This window comes from Stigmatopora argus, chromosome 1, assembly GCF_051989625.1.
Source record: "Stigmatopora argus isolate UIUO_Sarg chromosome 1, RoL_Sarg_1.0, whole genome shotgun sequence".
Classification (NCBI taxonomy): domain Eukaryota; kingdom Metazoa; phylum Chordata; class Actinopteri; order Syngnathiformes; family Syngnathidae; genus Stigmatopora; species Stigmatopora argus.
Genome location: NC_135387.1, coordinates 21,331,467 through 21,352,228, shown reverse-complemented (window position 1 = coordinate 21,352,228; position 20,762 = coordinate 21,331,467). Strand labels below are relative to the sequence as shown.

General features: G+C 38.2%; 1 protein-coding gene across 4 annotated transcripts in view; it reads left to right on the top strand.

Moving 5' to 3' along the window:
- Nucleotides 1–20,762, top strand: part of cacna2d3a (calcium channel, voltage-dependent, alpha 2/delta subunit 3a) — a 77,950-nt gene that overhangs the window by 24,070 nt on the left and 33,118 nt on the right. For 2 of the 4 annotated variants that reach the window (XR_013302646.1, XM_077608383.1), the window contains exons 5-18: nt 4,003–4,165; nt 6,621–6,752; nt 7,032–7,243; nt 7,903–7,977; nt 9,528–9,617; nt 10,059–10,172; nt 12,782–12,860; nt 14,302–14,435; nt 15,064–15,081; nt 18,071–18,142; nt 18,450–18,530; nt 19,439–19,513; nt 20,155–20,238; nt 20,312–20,383. Coding sequence is in view for 3 of the 4 variants with exons in the window: in XM_077608383.1 (XP_077464509.1) it covers nt 4,003–4,165; nt 6,621–6,752; nt 7,032–7,243; nt 7,903–7,977; nt 9,528–9,617; nt 10,059–10,172; nt 12,782–12,860; nt 14,302–14,435; nt 15,064–15,081; nt 18,071–18,142; nt 18,450–18,530; nt 19,439–19,513; nt 20,155–20,238; nt 20,312–20,383 (1,401 nt within the window). In the remaining variant the exon portion in view is untranslated. The remainder of the gene's footprint in view (nt 1–4,002; nt 4,166–6,620; nt 6,753–7,031; nt 7,244–7,902; nt 7,978–9,527; nt 9,618–10,058; nt 10,173–12,781; nt 12,861–14,301; nt 14,436–15,063; nt 15,082–18,070; nt 18,143–18,449; nt 18,531–19,438; nt 19,514–20,154; nt 20,239–20,311; nt 20,384–20,762) is intronic. The other 2 variants (XM_077608384.1, XM_077608385.1) reach the window with 2 other exon arrangements.

Here is a 20,762-nt window from a genome sequence, read left to right as displayed (position 1 = left end):
CTATACAGGCAAGTTATATTTTTGCCTGACATACCCAGTTTCAAGAGCAGCTCATCTTCACAGTTCAATTTTTACTCAAGAGAGCATCTGCAAAGATAATTATCCTCTAATTAAGTTCATTACTAATTTCCTGTGTACAGAACATGGGCTGCTGAAAGACGGTGATGATGAGTAATAATGACTTGCAATACTTCAGTGTAACAAGACCTATTTGTTAATGTTCCCAATCTCAATATCAGTATGCCACAACATCTTATTTTTACATATAATTCAGTGAAAGGGAATGGACATGGGCCTCAGTGAATCTCACATTAAGTGATACAAGACACAACTTAATACCAAGTTAATACACACAAATTCCATTGAACACATGTATGCAAGGCATTGCAGAGGCACCCACTACCTTTATCTTCAAAAACATCATCTCCAAACCTCACTGTCAATAACATACATCACAGTCCACAGTCACTGTATTTGATAACATATAAAACCGTAAAGACTTAAACAAATATATGATAATAATAATCGGACATAGGCCCTGTCGTCATCATCAACAACAAAAGCGTACTTGTCGTAACACCCAGAAATATACATATTCAATAAATATCAAATATCAAATACATTGCATTCTTCAGCAGTTCTCGTTTTATAAACTAAATCCATCCTATTTTGCTCCTTTTGCTTTTGGTAATCAGAGATAGTTACAGTATTTGTTGTAACGCTTAAATTGGCAAATACATCTGCAGGCTGAAAAAAGCCAGCCAGCATTGGTGTTTGCCGATCTATCATTGCCTTGAAAAGGATTTTAAAAAAATCCGGTCCAACATTGTCCTCCTTTTTAAATCAATATTTGCTGTGCATGCAAAAGGACTATTTAGCCCCACCAATTGAGTACCTGAATTTTAAAGATATGCTTACATAAGCGTGCTAACCCTAAAATATAATTGATGATGAAAATCAGCATCCCTTAGTATAGTGTTTGTGTCCCATGCCATCCCTTGCGATTCCGAAAATCCTGGACAAATTTACATTATATGGCAACACGGAGAAGTTAATATCTTTTTGAGCTCAATTTAAAAAAAAAAAAAATGGAAAGCGGTAATTAGGCCGGCTAGACCAAGACAAAGCCAAAACCAAGACTTTGGGGAGTCGAGACGATAGAATTAAGAAGTTATAAATGTATTATTGTTCACCAATACCTTTTTCCCCCCACTTATCTGGGGTCAGGTCGCCAGGGCAACAGCTTCAGTAGGGAAGCCCAGAATTCCCTTTCCCCAGGTGTTCCGGGAGGATCCCAAGGCATTCCCGGGCCTATACCATTGGAATCATTTTCGTCAACCATCTTAAAATACAGTAGATGTTGAAGTAGAGATTGTGCAAGAACGGAATGTTTTAGGGAGAAGAAAATAATAATAAAAATAGTTTCACTTTGCATGATCTTTCTACGCCCCTTTATACGCCCTCTCCTGTAAAGAAGGGAGTTGAGCTCAAAACTTGCTGAACCATCGTGGCTTCCCCTCAGGTTATTTCTTACAATGTTGTGTTTACCCAAAATTACCTGTATTGGTGCCCCTAGTTGTTTTCCAGTCTTATTTCTACACTCAGGGAGTGATGAAAGTTGAAAGTGAACACCAGAGGGTTGAGGCGTCACGCTTCTTTTTTGTGCCCTATCTCTTCACTCCTCATGGCTGTTTTTTTCCTCTTTTTTTCGGGGAAACCAACAGAAAACAGTTTAATGTTTATATAAAGTCTCAGCATGAAATATGTGCATTTGCTATATGAACCAATGAGATTTTTTTGTCTTTGAACTCTGAATTAACTTTTACCAGCTAAGTAATGCCTACCCACTTTCTCCTCGCATATTTACGAATCAATTAAAAGGTTTAAAAGTTGCCAGAATCTTTTGGGCAAGCCTAAAAAGTTCCCATGTGATGTCACCTAGAACTTTGCGCAATGTATGGCAAGTACGAAAATGTATTTTTTGAAGCAGGTAACCATGATATACTCCACTATTTATTTGCTCTTTCACCCCCTCAGCCTCTCGTCTTCTCTCTGGCCCACACTGAGTGGGTGCTGATGGTGCATATGTGGTCTTTTGGCATAAAAATCGTGTTGTTAACGCTGTGATCAGGGACTGCATTAGTGGCACTGGGCACTTCTTCAGTGACTGTACGACTGGATTGCATAATTTACTGAACACAGACACCCACACACACGCACGCACATACGCAGGAGCTCGCACAGATGTACGCGCACAGATTTACACACCCACATAAGCTACAAAACTGCTGGAACTCCCGTGCTAATGGGTGCAATTTTAATCAAAATTAAGCCCCTTGTGCTGTGAATTTAAATAAGTCTATTAACACCATCATTAAGCTCTCTTTGTTGTATTTCTTTTTTCTCAGGTCCACTGTACATTCTCGGATAGTTTAAAGTCCCAATGCGTTTTATTTATCAGAAAATGAAATGTTAGAAATGAACTTTCTTGTGAACGATTGTATCCCACCAAGATACACTGGACTAACATGGATTGTGTTTTCAATTGTAGATGTTGACAAATTAAGTACCTTTTTATTTAATTTTTAACTTTTTGCTTAACATGCTACAACCTGGGCTATAACCTCACACTTGTGCAAAACAAATTTGTTGTAAAGTTGTTTTCTTTGCTCAAGTCTACTTTTGCGCAATAAGTGTAGTCCACAGCATAGAAAGAGAACGGAAAGCAATCGATACAATAATAGGAGAAGAAGCCCTTGACCTAAGGTGACAACAGTTGCGTTCAATAAGAGTGAAAATGATTAATCAGCGCATCCGACAATTGGTGGCCTTTGTTTGTCTAATGTCAAGTATACACCTCGAAATCCGGAATATAGATTTAATCACACCCAACTTCATAAAACATTATTACAATAACGGTTGTGCTGCACTATTGAATTCCTTTTTTATCCATTTAAAACATGCATTACTGTGGAAAATGAATGATGTAGTCATCATCTTTATTGGTCCTCCTCATGAGGAATATGGGAGTGCAGCTTACTATGGACAGGAGGCAAGGTACACTGGACTGGTTGCCAGCCAATCGCTGGGTACAAAGAGTAGAGTGTTTGATTGACCTCCCATGCCTGGTTTTGACAGAAAACCGGAATACCTGTAGAAAAGCCATGCAGCTAAAAGCCTGCATATGGAAGACGTAGCCCAGTATTAAGACGTTGAACTTTGAAGCAGATGAGCTACTCCGTCATCCATCGTGCAGCCAATTTCTTGCCAGTGTATTAAAATTAAATGTACCAGTCTATTTCCAGTGTTGAATTTACCCAGGCATTTTCTAAACAGCCTGTCCTCACTGGTGTGACATGGAAAATTGACCCTATCCCAAAAATCATTGTCCAAGAAATGGGTTACTTCTTGAATTGTCAGTCAAATGTATGGCACATACTGAAAAACAACCATTTGCACTCCATTTTACACGTATGGGTCGTAATTTAACCTGACATTGCTGCCTGCCTAGGCCTAATACTATACATTTTGCAATAATTGTCTTTTTTTGGTTTGTTTTTTCCTAATGGGCAATGCTTTTCTTATTCTTCTAACTCAAGAGTTCCAATCTGAGTGTTTTGCTCGCTCCTCAACCAAGGGTGTTATCCTGGCTTTGGGGACGTAGGGAGCCATGTGTGCTATATTTATCTAGTGCCATCATTTTTTAATAGTCTTTCCAGTACACGTAGCACTAAAAATACAGCAAAGACAGGGATTCACATGCAGCTTTTTTAGGAGGAAAAGACTAAGGTGGTGAGGAATGTCTAACTCAGATTTTAATCACACTTCCATCGTTTATGTCTGGGATGTCTAGATTAGGATTAAACCAGTGTCTGTACTAATTCTCTTTGATTTAGCCATTCCCTGATTGTTGCCCTGTAAAGTGATTGCACATTTTAAACATATTTACCCGTTTCCAAATTCCAAATCATACTTCACCATTTGTCTCTCTCTTGCATACAGTATGAGTACTTCAATGCAGTGCTGATCAATGAAGTGGATGGACAGGGGAACAATGTCGAGCTGGGAGGAGAATTCATTCTACAACCCAATGACCACTTTAACAACTTGTCAGTCAACGTAAGCCTCAGCGTGGTCCAGGTGCCCACTAACATGTACAACAAGGGTATGTTTCCCAACCCATTTCGCAAAACAAACCCAAAGAAATAGCAGGGCTCTACATACATTGTGTACAGACAAATAGTATTTGTTTTACGCTTCACAATAGGAAAAGCTTTACTTACCATTTTTGCCCCAGAGGAAACAATTGTACTGAATAATTCCTAGAAATAGAAGGTTGATTTCTGAAAACTTTCCAGATTTGCAAAGTGCACTTTTGAGCTTTTCACTCACACACTAAAATAAGTGTAAATTAAATAATTGTCAGAGTCAGACACTTGTCTAGTTCCTCATTTACACAGTCGGAGAAGTGAAGTCAGAAAGAGTGCTTAGTGGACGGACTACATGTCGCTTGGGTTTATGTCAGCTACCTAAGGCAGAATTATATTGAGGGGCGAGTAAAAGAGAAAAAGTAGGTTAAGTCTGACTGACGGAAGGTCCAAGGAACAGTTTAATTATTGCTTGGTGATGGGAGGAAAAATCAAATGAGAGTGACAGAACGATATTGAATCTAATGGAAATGAACTGAATGAAAATTCTATGAGAGCGAGACTGGCAGGCTAATGCAAGGAGAAAATGTAATCATCATTTGATTTACTGGCAAATGAATAGAATGGTGCACAGACAGAGAGGAGTAGAGCTTGGAGAGTTTTTAAATCCTCGGGCTTTGTTCACTGTCAGTGAGAATGTGGATGTATTTGCTAGGACTGCAGGGAACTTGTTTGGTGGGCAACAACTCACCCTTTTGGAAAAAAAAGACTAAGAGGCTTGGATTAGTGGAAAGAATGATTCTTAGAATGCTTTCGTTTAAGCGCCTGTGCTTTGAAGTCAGGGCTGCTGACTTGTTCTTGATTCCAAAGTCTTTTGGTTATGGACTTCTTATCCTGTTGCATTTTGCGTGAGATTTTGTGACAGGGAGAAAATTACAAAGTAACCGTTCTTCACCATAGCGTAGCAAAACAATTTAAACCTTAAATTTATAAAAGAAGTTGCATTCTCTCTTTGTGAGTGTATGCCCCTGTTTATGTTTTTCTTATACAATTGTGGGGGACTCTGCACAGATTCATTTGGAGAATGATTGTACAAAGTCAAACTGCAAATTGCAGGGATATTGCCGTGCAAATGGGTCCAATCCAAATATTTCTTCCCCCCATTTAAAAGAGGTAGCTTGGTGGTGCATATAATGCTTGCGTCCAAAAAAATTAAATCTTTCATGGCTTATTGGCATGAGTTACCACAGCACAACAATGATGACTGTAATAGCAACAATGAGGAACGTCTTATCAGCTTTTCTGTCTCTGTTTCATATTTCTGTGTATTAGTAATGTATTTGCCCAACTCTACGCCCACTTCATTAATTTTCTTTTTTTTCTTCATGTTGGCCTTTTGCATGTCTTTTTTAATGAATGCACTACATGTTACTCTTTCTTAATCCAATCTCCCCCTTTACATTCATTAAATCTCTGTGCAGTACCTGCCCTTGCCCCGATGTTTCAAGAGTTTAGTATTCATATTATAGTTTTTGCTGTATTTTCCGACAATGAGTACAAATTGCATCATATGAAAAAAACAACAACCATAAATCGCAGTGAACTATTACTATACAATGCACGTTGCTTTTTTGGGGGAATCCTACTTATTATATTATTATATAGTAGAATAGTATTATGCCGTCCTACGTTTATCTTAGCCAAGAAGCTTAACACATTCATGAGTTATAGTGTACTTCATCAACGAAAGAGCAGATCCCAAAGAATTTAATAGTTACCAAACTTGGCATCTTTCCCCTTTCTCAGCCTGATATGTTGCTTACAGTCACACATCATACAGTACTAGTGCTAATGTAAGCTTCCTTCGCTTATTATTTATTTCAGAATTGTGAGGCTTGCTGTCATTGAACAACAATTGTAGAACGCGTCTCCACAAACTGTCAAATTTCCTACACACATTTTCCAACACTGACACAGCAAATCTACAGATGACTAATCAGAGCAATGTGTTTAAATTTTAGTTTAGAATGTTCAAACTGTGGCCAATGTCTTCCTCTTAGCCAGTGAAATAAAATCTAAACCGATACGGTTTGATATCTTAACATTATAGGTGCACCTAAAGTGTTAACTGAAAAAAGTGTAATTTATAGTCCAGAAAATATAGTATGTTAGTCAGACAGTTCAGCAAACAAAATATTCCATCCATACACATCTAGTTTGTGTTTGTTAGACTTCTTATTGTGAGGTGGACCCATGTGTTGGTAGTGCAAGGCAATAGTCATCATTTTCTCATTAAAATGCAAATTATCTGGCAACATGTGCGCAATACCAGAGTGAGCATTGTACAGCAGTTTGACTGAAAACACAAAATCACAGTCTCGTCTTAATCTACACATTTATTCAATTTTCTCCTCAAATCATGTTTTTCTTTCTAACGCTGACCCTATTCCTTCTCCCACCATGTATCAATAGATGCTGCCATTGTTAATGGAGTCTACTGGTCGGAAGCCTTGAATAAAGTCTTTGTGGATAATTTTGAGAGAGATCCTTCCCTCATATGGCAGTACTTTGGCAGTGCCAAAGGTTTTTTCAGACAATATCCAGGTTAGTGTATTTTATTGGTTCATTGGCTTTTAGCTAGATGTTAGCTCTTGGCTTTTCACCACGTTTCTGACTATCAACCTGATATTGAACCCAACAAGAAGCAGCATGAACAGAAAATGTGATTTTTTTTTTAAATGGCAAACTCCTTCTCCTTCTATTACTTTAGCTGAGGCCAATAATACACAGATAAGTTGCCAATAACATATATAAGAGCGTTTTGAATATGTTATTTGTCGCTTTTGTAAGAAATGATCTATTGACCTATTGTCTCTTTTCAAGGGGTCAAATGGAAACCAGATGAGCACGGAGTTATTGCTTTTGACTGCCGCAACAGGAAGTGGTACATCCAGGCTGCTACCTCCCCAAAAAATGTGGTGATTCTGGTTGATGTCAGTGGAAGCATGAAAGGCCTCAGACTGACCATTGCGAGACAAACTGTCTCCTCCATACTTGACACTCTAGGCGACGACGACTTCTTCAATATCATCGCTGTAAGTTTACAAAACGGTATATGCATTACGTACTTTAAAACTCACTTGGTTTTGAATTGTGACAGTGGCGCACAATCCCAGATCCTCTTTTGCTATGATAAGAAAAATGCTGGAACAAATCAGGTCTCTCTTGTCACACTCACAGCCAATTAGGAGTGTGCTGAATGAAGATTTGAAGCGCAAAAAAGACAGTTGTTGATTGGATCCTGCCTCAGGCATCAAACGCATTGTTTCTGTGTGTGTGTGTGTGTGTGTGTGTGTGTGTGTGTGTGTGTGTGTGTGTGACCGTGCACAATTCTGTCTGTTACTATTTCACATCAAAATGTAGCCTGTCACATTGCCAGCCCACATCTTGTCTCGCCAATGAACAAAGTTGTCATTATCATTTCAGAGACTAATCACGTTATTTAGAAAATTATTCCTTTAGAAGAGTGAAGAATGATGGGGAAAATATTTTTCCAAAATGTGCCGAATGTTACACCGTGTTTTTGTCTTTAAATGCACTTTATCTTGGATTGGCAGTCCTTCAAGTTCACGGATGGTCTGTTTGTGCAGCACATTGCTCATTAGACGTTGTTTAACCGGTGAATTTCATCAAAGTATTGCACATTTTCCTGCTAGCAATCATAATTTTGCTGATTCTATTTGTATTGTTTCAGTACAATGAGGAATTGCATTATGTGGAGCCATGCCTGAATGGAACACTGGTCCAAGCTGACGTTGCCAACAAAGATGTGAGCCCTCTTTCAGTCTCTTATCATCACCATCCCTCAAAAACAGACATTAAAGCTAATTAAGGCTGCTTTTAAAGCCATGTGCTTATCAGGTGGATCATTTTGTTTGGCTGGATTTGCTGTAATTTTAACATTTGAAACTTGCTTGCCATATTTTTGTCCATAAGCCCTCATTACAAAAGGCAAGCTATCATCAAACAATAGTGTTTTGGTCGCAAGCGTGAAGAGTTAATTTATTATTTCAGTGCCTGCTTGAGCATATATTGTTCACACAAGTAGCACACTAACCCACGGGTACTATGACACGAGCCCCCCACCGTGTTTGAGCATTTAATAGAATCCTAAGTCAGAAACGACGTACCAGTTTACTCCTATGTCACACTCAAATGCAGCAGGTACCGGGGAAATAGTTGCTCCAGGGGGTGCAACCTTTTATTGGAACCGATTAAACCTTTTTTTCACGGCAAGGGACCAGTTGTGTCTTTTGCTATTTGGAGTTGGATCAGGATTGCTGGAGGTTGTTTTGACGTCGGTCCGTGTGCATGTTAGTGATGTGTATGGGGTGGTTCACCCAAGATTAAATGAACAGGCACTGATTGGGACTTAACACAGCTCCGGCCTCTCTCTGTGCGTGGTGAACGTATTCTCCTCCTAGTTGTGCCAAAGCCTTGAGGAGATAAATAAATAGGAAATGAAATGAGAAGGTGGCCTGAAATAATAATTTGTCACAGTGAAGGTGGAATATACCAACAGCAAAGTTGTGTAAAAATGAATGTTCCCTATTTGGAAGGGTATTAAAGATCAAAAGGAAATATTTCAGGTGTGTCCAAATTGAGACAGTGGGCATTGCAAAACAAGAATTTGCCCATCAGAGAGCTTAAGCTTCAATATGCAACCAAGGGTTGGCATGCCAAAATTTTCATTTCACTATTCCTTATTTTGTGAACTCTTTTGCAATATTTTGACAATCAATGCCAATGTAATGCATTTCATCTTTCCATTTGGCCAAGTCAAATAAACAGTATGACAATCAAGAAGAAGAATTACTTTCAATTAGTATTGTTTTTTTCTTTTTCTTTCTCACTCTTTCTTCTAATACACATCAAAAATTTGGGGACATTGCAATCCCTGATGTTTTTGGATTGCCATTTCATTGCAAAAGGGACTGTGAAAATATGAAATATAACTTCAGCGAATAAAGACTTTTTTCTTTATCTTGCCTATCGGCTGTAAAAATACTTTGAGTTCGACAACAACAACAAGCTACTTTGCTCACATTAACTAAAAGGCTGCCATAGACAGCAATAGATATCCAATCCATTTTGGTCAATGGCAGTCAGTGTGCTAAAGCATTCCATTTGAGTCTTTCTTTTAACTTCTTATTCAAACATGGCATGAACACACATTTGACTTACCTAAGTGTGTGACAAAATGTTTATACGCTGACATTGACAGAATTACTAAATTACAGAAGGAAAATACTGTTTTTCAAACACTTCAGCTTCGTAACAACAATAATAAAACTGATTCCCTCTTCTAAATGTTTCCAGCATTTCCGGGAGCATCTTGACAAGCTATTTGCTAAAGGCATCGGAATGTTAGACATGGCTTTGAGTGAGGCCTTCAATCTTCTCGGTGATGTAAGTAGTACACCAATGCATTATCACCTCCCAATTGTACTTTGACAATGAGATGTCATCATCTGCCTTTCAAATCTATCATGCAAATTTATGTAAACTTGTGTCGGTATTAAAAAATAATCAGATATGCCGGCACTGCCTCATAAAATATCCAGCATTTAAGTTTAACAGGCAGTGCTAAATGGAAGTGGCACTTGAAATGTGGTAGTCAGTTTATCTCAATAAAATGCTGTTACAAAAGATGATCCTTCATTGTAATACATATGCAACATTTTGTTGGCACTTACCATTTGATAAGTATGATTAAAGATGCATTGTCTCCTGCCGAGGAAGTCATATTCAACTCTAAATTTATTATCAAACTCCGTTGTGATGATTTGCTGTATCTAGTGTCCTCAATTAACTCTATCCTCCATTCTAACTCGCTCCTTGTCTTCCCAGTTTAATGAGACTGGTCGAGGCAGTGAGTGCAGCCAAGCCATTATGTTGGTTACTGATGGAGCAGTGGATACATACGATACCATTTTTGCCAAGTACAACTGGCCAGAGAGGAAGGTAATGTGTTATTTTTCCTAGAAAGATTAACAAAGACCTCTGCTTTGAGATGGACATTAGATGGAAAATTGAACGTAGATAGTATGTATGTTCAATACTCATTTTCTCCCTTGTGAGGATAAGCGATACAGAAAATGAATGAATGAATGAATGAATACTAATTTCTCGGAATGTGCTATTGTGCAGTCAGAATGAGACTGGTCGCTATTTAGTGTTGCGAGTCAGCATAACTCAGAATAAACAAATCTTATCTCAAAGCACTGAATATTTTGCTTTCTTCATCCTGTGAATAACTGCTACTTACTAAATTCTAGCATGAAGTGCATATTTTTATTTAAAGATGATGATAATCATGAACAACAACAAGTTTAACATTGACTCAGGTTTATAAGTCAGTAGATTTTGGATTTTACTGCGTAAACAAGGATTTTTTTTTCATATTTATGTGTGCATTCAGGTAGCTTCAAGATTGCATGCAATGACTTGGGGCCTCTGCTTTTTTTTTTTTTTTTTTACCTCTGTTGCACTTTCACTGCAGTCAAACTCTTTCATATTTAATAAGCAGTCTCTTTGACCTCTCAGCAACCAGAAAAATGTACTACCAAGACTTCTCTTGTTGGTTGGCCTTCATATACTGCAGTTTAAGTTGTATAAATAGCATATTATTTACTGACGTGCCACATGGATGAGGGACAATGTAATCCATGTTTTCCAAACATCTAGAAATATACCTAAATACTTATTGTCCAGAATAGCATCTTGTAACATCTTTGTTTTCCGAAACGTACTGATATCTCAGCATTAAAAAGAAAGTGTGGGCTCAGCAACAGGTGGTAAGCCATCACCAATAATTTCTTTAGTCATGCTGTAAACCAAATGTAGGTGTACACTGTATTTGAGCATCTTGGTAACCATAAAAAAGCCGACATGGATATATTTGGATGCAAACCTTTGAAGAAAAGGAGTGACAAATATATGATGCACTTCTGGCAAGTGCAGCCATTCAGAAGAGGATAAACACGCGCCCTTTCAAACATGTAGTGGCCCATTCAGGCAATGGACCAGCGTACACAAGCACACAAAGGCAGACACATGCTGTTGCAGTAAAGAAAAGGAGTGAAAAATACAGGCTTGGGTGCTATGGCAGCTGCGACCCCGAAAGCTTGCATTTGGTCCAATCTGGCAAATTACATATTCACATGCACACACACAACACACCCACACGCGGGCACACAAATGTCTGCAGGCTACACTTACTGTGACTGATTTCCTACTGATGGCCTTGTCATACTATACATAGAATTTAAACATGTTGACTTCGTGAACCTTCTACAGTCGTTTTGCCATTATTATTCTCTAATTCATTTGCTCCTACACATAAAAGATCATCTAAAACTAAATACAGTGGTACCTCGTGATACAACATGCTCGTCATACAACATGCTCGTGTTACGACGAAAATTTCGAATAATTTGCTCGCGATACAATTAACATTTCGAGATGCGACGAAGCCTGGTGGCCATGACATGAGAGGCTGTTTATCATTGTAGTCTTTTTTTGCCGCATCTCTTTCGTGTATAACTACTATATCTACGAGGACTGAACGATTTGTTCAGACTAGTTTCGACCAGGAAACGCACAACGCGCATGCGCGGGCAAAAAGAGGGCTTTCTGGGTAATGAAGTATACTCGTGAACACAACACCAATAGCCAATGGCACCCTTTCTCAGAATAAAACTTCATTACCCACAATCAATACGTGGGAAGCTCAGCTATTGCATTTCCTGTTATTCTTTCTAAGGAAAGGAGCTCCCGCGATCGCTCATTTAAGCCTATTTCTCGTTGGCAAGTGGTCGTGCGTTATCCTATTGTGAGGTCATTTGTGTGCATCATTTTCGGAATATTTTGAAGGAAATACAACAGCAAACAGTCCATCGATAGCGAACGTGAGGGTGGAGGCGTGGCAAACCGCTAACCCGGAAAACGAAGGTAACAAAAGATTAAGACAAAACTAGAATTCAGTTTTGTGTAAAGTTACATTAAACGTATGTTTGAGTGTGTCTGTATATATTTATCCAAGTTAATTTAAATTTGTTTGTTCGTTTACGAGTGCCGTGGATAAAGTGCCCACGAACAGCCCCCCCATCCGCCTCCTCGTTGTCTCTCCCCTCCGCGAAATGCGTCTAATTTTACATCTATTAAACACATTGTATTACTATTAAACCACTCGTTTATTTATTCCTTTGTCAATATATGGCAAATTAGAAGAAATAAAACATTTTTTCCAATCCAATATCCGTTTTTTGGTGTTTTTTCAGAGGGTTGGAACGAATTAATTTGTTTTCAATTCATTTCAATGGGAAACGTTCGCTCGAGTTACGAAAAGCTCGACATACGATCTCAGTCTCGGAACGGATTACGATCGGATATCGAGGTACCACTGTATGTCTATCCTTAAACCATCAGAACAGGCTTGTTAATCACTTCAAAATAGAGAGGGAAAACTGCCTTGTTTTGATTGCATTAATATATTCATGTTGGTGTAGTGGGCCCAGTGGAAACCTGATTAAGATGACTGACAGTTATTATCTACTTTTTTTTTTTCACAGGTCCGCATTTTCCCGTACCTGATTGGCCGAGAGTCGGCTTTTGCAGATAATCTCAAATGGATGGCATGTGCTAACAAAGGTAGGATGAACACACAGCTCTGGCTACTTTGTTCAGCCACATAAGTCTTCTTTTTTTTCCTAAGCGAGCTTTTAGAATGTTATTGTGAGGTACAAAGAGTCAATGCAGATATTGTTTGGCCATCGATGTGTGGTCATACATCTGAGGGTGATTTTTGGGGTGAGGACGAGGACGTATGCATACAGTATAAATTATGTTAGCTAGAGTGTTTGTTCTTACTGAACGGGATGTATTAACAGGATTTTTGCGAATCAGAGAGACACAAATTGCCAGCTAACCCACTATGTACTGTGTGTTTGCACAAACTAATCCAACAATAGTCATGAGACACAGACACGGTATGATGCAGTATTTATACACAGCAGTGCCTGTAAATTTTTTGCTTTGGCTTTCAAATGAGCACCAGAGATTGTTGATCTGTATTCATTTGTTGTTTTTTGGTCCTCCTTATTATGTCTGGTTCTTTTATGTTAAGTGCCAGAGAACAGCAATGCGTCTTCATTTCACTGAGACTTCAATTTAGAGAGATAATGTCGTGCTACTTAGTGACTTTTACTTGTTTCTCGGTACCCTCAGCTGAAACTGCAGTCCTCATGTTGCCGTACAACACTACCCTATCTTATTCGTGGTCATGGTGGTGGTACATATTTATTCTATTGCTTGTTGAAAAAAAAAGCTTTAAAAAGCACTCTATTCAATAATTATGAGCCCCCATAGTTCTTTCCCTATTTCCATTTTTTGTGAAGTGGTGACTGACGCTTCTCGATCACAAAACACTGCACTATATTAGATAAACTCCTATGCTGTTGGCTCTATTCTCCACATGGAATAAAGGACACTGACTGGACCGGTGACCCCAAAATCTATTTCCCTGATTTTCTCCTTGAGTGCCTCGCGGTGATGGGGACAATTTGCTTTTATGGATGAGGGAAAATGAGGTCTCCCTTGTTTCCACTATACGCCTATTCATTTTTTTTCGTTCTCTCTTTCTGACTTACTGCTTCTCTGAATATTTTGTTCGTTGTGGAAATAAGAGTACATTCCCTTCTACACATGGGTATTGGCGTCATAATGGTGACATTATCTTCTGACAAAATAGCATGACATTTTGATCAAATGGGATTTTTTTGCATAAAATTGACAGTACGTACTACCTATTTCTGAACCCTTGGCTGATTTTCCTTTCACATGTGCATAGCAGCATTAGATCATCTAGCGTTTGTTTTTACTGCATATCAAGCTTCATCTCACTGTGTTCTGCAACCTGCAGAACAAGTACATGTATGTTGTATATTGATATTTTGTTTGCCTTTGAGGCCTTTGGGAGTGCTGCTGATAAGGTATTTTCATCTCTTTTTGAAGCGAGTATATAGTAAAACAATTGAGTCTTAACGTATTAAGATTACTTTATTGAAATTCTATTGATAATTCTTCTCTACAGGATACTTCACTCAGATATCGACACTGGCAGATGTTCAAGAGAATGTGATGGAGTATCTCCATGTGCTGAGTCGACCCAAGGTGATTGACAGAGAGCATGATACTGTTTGGACTGAGGCCTACATTGATAGCACGGTGAGTTGGAATCCAAAAATCAGACAAAAAGCTCCTGTTTTACCTACTCTGTTTATTCCCACGTGACCACAAATTTCAAATTTCCTGAGCAAATAGGCGATTAGATCAAAAACTTGTCTCAGATTTCTCTTTCATCTCCTCATCTCAATTTCTGAACCGCTTTATCCTCACTAGGGTCGTGCAAACATGCAAACTCCACACAGGTAGACCGACTTGGATTTGAATCCAGGTCCCCTACTGTGAGGCCGATGCGCTAACCACTCAGCCGCCGGGCCGCTTGTTTCAAATTTTAGTTGCAAAATGAGAACACTTAATGGAGTCCAATATTTTGAACAGTTCAGATTCAATCTTTACCATTGTATATATAGCAAGATCTTGAAAGAGTTTTTTTCTCTCTCAAAGAGTGTCTTAACCCCTCTAAATACAGCTGCCCATAGATTTGTTTGTTGATTATTTTCTTTCGCTCTCTGTCGCTCTCAACACACAACTAAGCATCAGTATTTGTTGCTTGTTGAATTGTTTCTCAAATGGAAAATCACTTGCACGGTTTCTATCACCAATCGAAAAAAAGGCAACGTCAGTGACCTTTCCTCTCCTCTCGATCTTTTCCCTTTTGAACTGGTGCTAGCTCCCTCAAGCACAAAAGGTAAATACAAATGCTAATTTGAAATTGTAGCTATGTTGTGATGTGCTGTTTTTTTGGCCTCTGTGCTCATTCGATTGCCTGGTCATTTACATGATTTTGGTCTTCAATCCCATAATAATAATAAAGCATAGTTGGGGCATACAACTATAACAGACTTGTCTTACTGTAACACTTCTTTAAGGCTGTTATATTAATTTTTTTTATTGTGTTTGCTGTTGGTCGTTTGTCCTTTGCATGTTTGCTAAAACATGCAAACTTGTGTACAAATACTCATTCATCAGTGGTGATGCATGTCACAGTTTCAGGGGCTGGTTTTTGTGAATTGACGCAACGCTTACATTTTTGTGTGTTTTTGGTGTGAAAATAAGCCTGCTTGCGGCATTTGTCTCGGTCGGATTTTCTGAAATAACTTAGATTTTTATAGTCTGAATGTAATTTTAGCAGCCTATTGTGACTGGTGGGATGCTCTGCATTGATGCTTTTGTTTCTTTAAACCATTTTAGAGCTTCATTTAATTACACAATTAACATGAACAGAGAGCAGATTCTCATGAGGCAGTTGGCAGACATTTCCCACTGTGAGGGTGATAGACACCAGAGCAGCTCAGCAGAAATCACTTAAAGTATTGTTTAGCATTGTGGTTGTGATTAACTGTAACAGCTCTATTCATCTTGGTCATGAAGAGACTGCATGTCAATTATGTTTATAAAGCATTTACTTGCGATTGAATCTGACAAATAATGGCTCTGTCTCACATTTGAATGAATTCATGTAAATAATTAATCAAGAAAAACTTGGGAAATCTTTGACGCTGGATGCATGGAACCCAGTGGGGCTGGGTTTTGCCAACATATGCAGGATCCAGGGGGTCACGATGTCATTGATACAAATCATGATACATGCATATCCCGATACAATAAGCACACTACGGTACTTGTAGTCCACAAGCCAAAAAAACAGACATGTACATATCTATTTTACGGTAGAGCGAAAATAACCTGGTGCTTTGAGTCCTTAATGCTTTTGAAATTGAGCATGTCATGCTGTCCATTCGGCTCACCTCTAGTGTCATGTCTTGTCAAAATGTGCTCAGCAGCAGCCTATGGTGAAAATTGGGTAGAGAATCTTGGTATCAAGTCTCCTTCTACTTGTATTTTTCAACAAGCCAGCAAGATATATTCAATTTTTCTTCTTCTTTTTTTAAGCACACCCATAATCATTCCCTGTGGAATCTGACCAAATCAGAGTAATGCTGAGCTATCGTTTTATGGAAAGCGTTTCTTTTCCTTATTATTTGAATCCTCTTGCTAAACTTTGAAGCTTAAAAAAAAGCTCATTCCAGATTTGAGGAATTTTTCAGTTGTTTATGGTACCAAAGAAAAGAAAGCATGCAAGATCAATGCCACACATAGAATTTTGGCAGCGTCATTATCTAATTTAAGTATCAACAGATGGTACTCCTTTAAGACATGATAATGCTAATTAATTCCCCCAGAAAATGGAAGTAGAAACTTCTAGTTCTACAATAATGCTGACTTTTAAATATGCTGCTTGTTGTATATATCTTCATGCACGCCTTTGATCTATTCTTTGTAATTTCCCATTTCCCAGCCTAGCAGAACAACCCTGCATTCTGACCAATAGATTACTATTCAGGAACAAGTGAGGAGCCAGTGGATGGAAATGCTTAACAATGATGAGAATCCACTTTAACTCCTAGCCAATATGTTTACCAAATGGTGATATATGATGCAATATACTGTAAGCTACCTGAGCTTGGAAATAGATTTGTATTTTTTATTTTTAGATGAGGTTCTACTCAGTCTTCCTGTCTTGTGATCGATACAATGTTTTCCAGCTGCAAGGTTGTCCATTGTTACAGCACCAGTCCGTATGTGGGTTTTTTCCCCCTTTGATGTCCAATGATGTGTCTTCAGTTGATAGTGCCATCAGTCAAAGCTCCAGTCACTGTTTCTTTTTCCTCCCAGTGTCTGATGGAGACAAGATGGATGCTAATAGATTCTTGTCATCATTATTGTCAGTGGTAAAATAGAGGTGGTGTTTTGAAGATGTGCATGGTGTTTTGGAACATAATAGTTGTAGTATGATTGCTACACCAGAAAAAAAGAACAATAATCCATTTAGTTTGTATTCATACCTCTATTGTTAGAACTACATAGAGGAATACATATAGTACCTTATGTGTTTTTACTTTGGCAAAGAAGTAAAGCAAAACTCATCCATTTTAGTCAGGCAGTCATTATTCAGCATGAATTCAATATTTCATGTAACTGTGATGGTGGTACTACTTGAAGGTGGATAAATGGCCAATGCAATCAGTCGAAAATAGACCTAACCGAGCCTAACAATTTTTGTTGAGTCGATATTCTAACTGCTTGTACCTTTCCAATGTATGTTTCAAATGACGTTTAACAAGCAAAATCCTTTCTGTGTATGCAGAGAGGTGAATTATTTTAAAGTATGTATGTTTTTGAAAGCCCTTAGTGGACAACCATGTAACAAATAGCGAGCAGACTCCTCAGCACAACAGTGTCACAAGCATAGAGAGACAGACAGTAGAGAGATAAATATCATAATTATTCCAGTAGTCTTGAGGGATACTCATATTCTAACTAGAAGTGCTGCCTTCGGCTGACCCTATTCTGAAAGAGATCAAAGACAAGCTGTGATTGAACATGGTTTAAGTCAAATAATGAACATGCATAAAACATGTCATATAATTTGAGAGTTGGCCGGAAAAAGATAATTGAGTAAGACTGGGTCTGCTGCACAATTATTCCCAGGTGTACAATATTTGGGAAGGATCTTAAAATTTGTATCACAAGATGGTTTCATAGAATGTGCCTGCCTGTGAGGAACATCATCATTTGTAATAAACCCTTTTAAATTATGTTGCACTATTGGTTTTCTTCTCTCTCCTCCCTCTGTCTTTTTCTCTTGCTCATTTACGCAATCAATATCTCTGTAGCTGGATGATGGTCAAGGTCCTGTGCTCATGACCACTGTGGCAATGCCTGTTTTCAGCACTAAAAATGAGACTGTAAGTATTAGTGCTATATTCCCCTTCTCATTTCTCTGATATTAGCTCGTTGAGGGCACTTCTTGTCAAGACCTTAGAATTGCCATAAAATATTGTGCAATGGGTACAGCACCTGTGCAACTACAGATAATACAAATGTCATTGGCCCCACTGATGACCCATACACAGTTTCTGCCTTAAAATCCAAATAATCATTCCTAATGAATATGTTGATTACTGTACTTTCAAATAGTGTTTTGTAAGCATTTAAAAAAATATATTGTATGTCAACAGTTAATTACTTTCGTGTATTATTTTGTGCTTTTAGCGGAACCATGGAATTTTACTGGGGGTGGTTGGGACAGATGTCCCTGTCTCAGAGCTACTCAAGACTATTCCTAAATACAAGGTACTCAATTCCATTGTTATTTTTGTTCCAATTCCTCATTACAGTTATATAGACTTCATGTGGAAATGAACACTAAACCTGGGACTCAAACTGGATGAAGGTTGAAGAACAGATAGTGTTCTTGCTAGCGGTTTAATTAAGTGAATTATACATCAACACACCAAGGTTAATTGATGTGTTTGTCCTCAGTCAGATTTTAAGTATCAGTTATTTAGAAATTGATGATTGATTTTAAACTCTTGTACTGTGCACAACACAGCTTTTACAAGAATAGAATGAAAAATTAAAATGAATGAATAATAAAACAAAGTAAAAGTATTATCAAATCTGCAATAAATAAAGTCATTAAAATGAATGAATAATAAAACAAAGTAAAAGTATTATCAAATCTGCAATAAATAAAGTCAAAATGAAAGTTGATTTGCATGAGAAAAGAGAGGAACATTATGAAGAGATTCACTGAGCAACTGTTGGTCCCTCAAAAGTAAACTCCTCCATAGTTCTCACCTTCTTACCCTTACAATTATGTATACTTACATAGATGAACTAATTGACCGATTTCATTGACGCTGTTAGGTAATTGTGGTGGATTTAAATTCTGTTTAGTCTTAATACTGTAGTATGTGTTGTACTCTGGTTCAGAGACAGAAAATTTTAACAAATAGCGTCAGTAAGGTCTGTGTATTTATAAATGGTAGCCAAAATATGAGACTCTATTCTTATCATGATTAAATACAAGCTTTGTGAAGGGCAAAGCTTTGAGGTTCGCTAACTATATGACTAATACAGAAATTAACATAATTAAGGAAGTGAAATTCTGTTATCAGTCAAAGCATACGTTTCTTTGTAAAGTCCGCCTAAGTTTTATACATTTGATCATTAATGAATGTGTTTTGTTTGCATTTTAGTTGGGCATTCATGGTTATGCCTTTGCAATTACCAACAATGGCTACATTCTCACCCACCCAGATTTGCGTCCACTTGTGAGTATGAATCCCCCCTGAACAGACAAGTTAACAAATTTTACAAACAGTTTCAGCTAATTCTGACTTGCATATACATTACTGTGCAGTACAGAAGAAAGACAGTGTTGATCAAGTGTATTTTACAGATGTGCAAAGTGTATTCCAGTCACTCACTGCATTCATTCATTCATTATACAAAAATATAATGTTTAAATGGTTGCAATTACCTCAATTGGATCTTCTCATAAATGAAGTAAAGGGTTGAGTTGTGAAAATAAGTGAAGGAGAATGAGATACTACAGGCAGTGAAACAGAACGACAGATGGTGTAATAGTGATCTAATTAAAGATGTTAATGAGTAGGGCTAATGAGGGTTGAGAGGCTATCCTCACTGATGGATAAACACGGACAAAACCTCCTCGTCCACACATTCAGTACTGCTCCACAGAACTATGTTGCTATACAGATTAGTGACAAATGGAAAGAAAGAATCAAATAATTTTAGGTGTCATAGCAAGCTGTTGGCTCACCAACCTACCAACATCAATTTGTGCTACTCATTAGGCTTTGACACACCTGAATGAACATATACACACACGATTGTCAAATCATTTTGCAAACCACTTGACTCAAAAATATTTCATTTCCCGCCTGTCTAGTACGGAGACGGTAAAAAGCGAAAGAAGCCGAACTATAGTAGTGTGGATCTGTCTGAGGTAGAATGGGAGGACAAGGACGATTCGGTGAGACTCTTAAAATTATTTCTCATTATTTTACCATGAATTTGAATGCTCAGCAATTTCTTTTTGCATGCAGCTTAGGAACGCCATGGTCAACAGGAAGACTGGAACCTTCTCAATGGAGGTGAAAAAGAGTGTCGACAAAGGGGTGAGTAATTCACCCTTTTTTCCCCAAGGGGCGGAGGGTGGATATTATGCAAAGAAAAACTATTTTCTGAAGATCCCCAAGAGTATTTCAAAGGCATCACTCAGCAGGGAAATACCACTTTGCCAAGAGGTTATACAGTGATGTACAACATTGACTGGGGAATTTGTGTCTGATTTGGTTTGTTCTGCATGCACGAGTGTGTCTGCTTCAGTGTGTGAGCCCCTTATCTCTGACATGCACATGTTGCTGAATGGAAGAGAAACAGCAGCCCAATATGTGTTGTGGAGAGACACAAACCCGCATATGCGGGTGGATGTGTGCGTACGAGTACGTGCTGTCCCTTCACATTGCACTTTTAAAGCTTTGGAGAGAACATTAT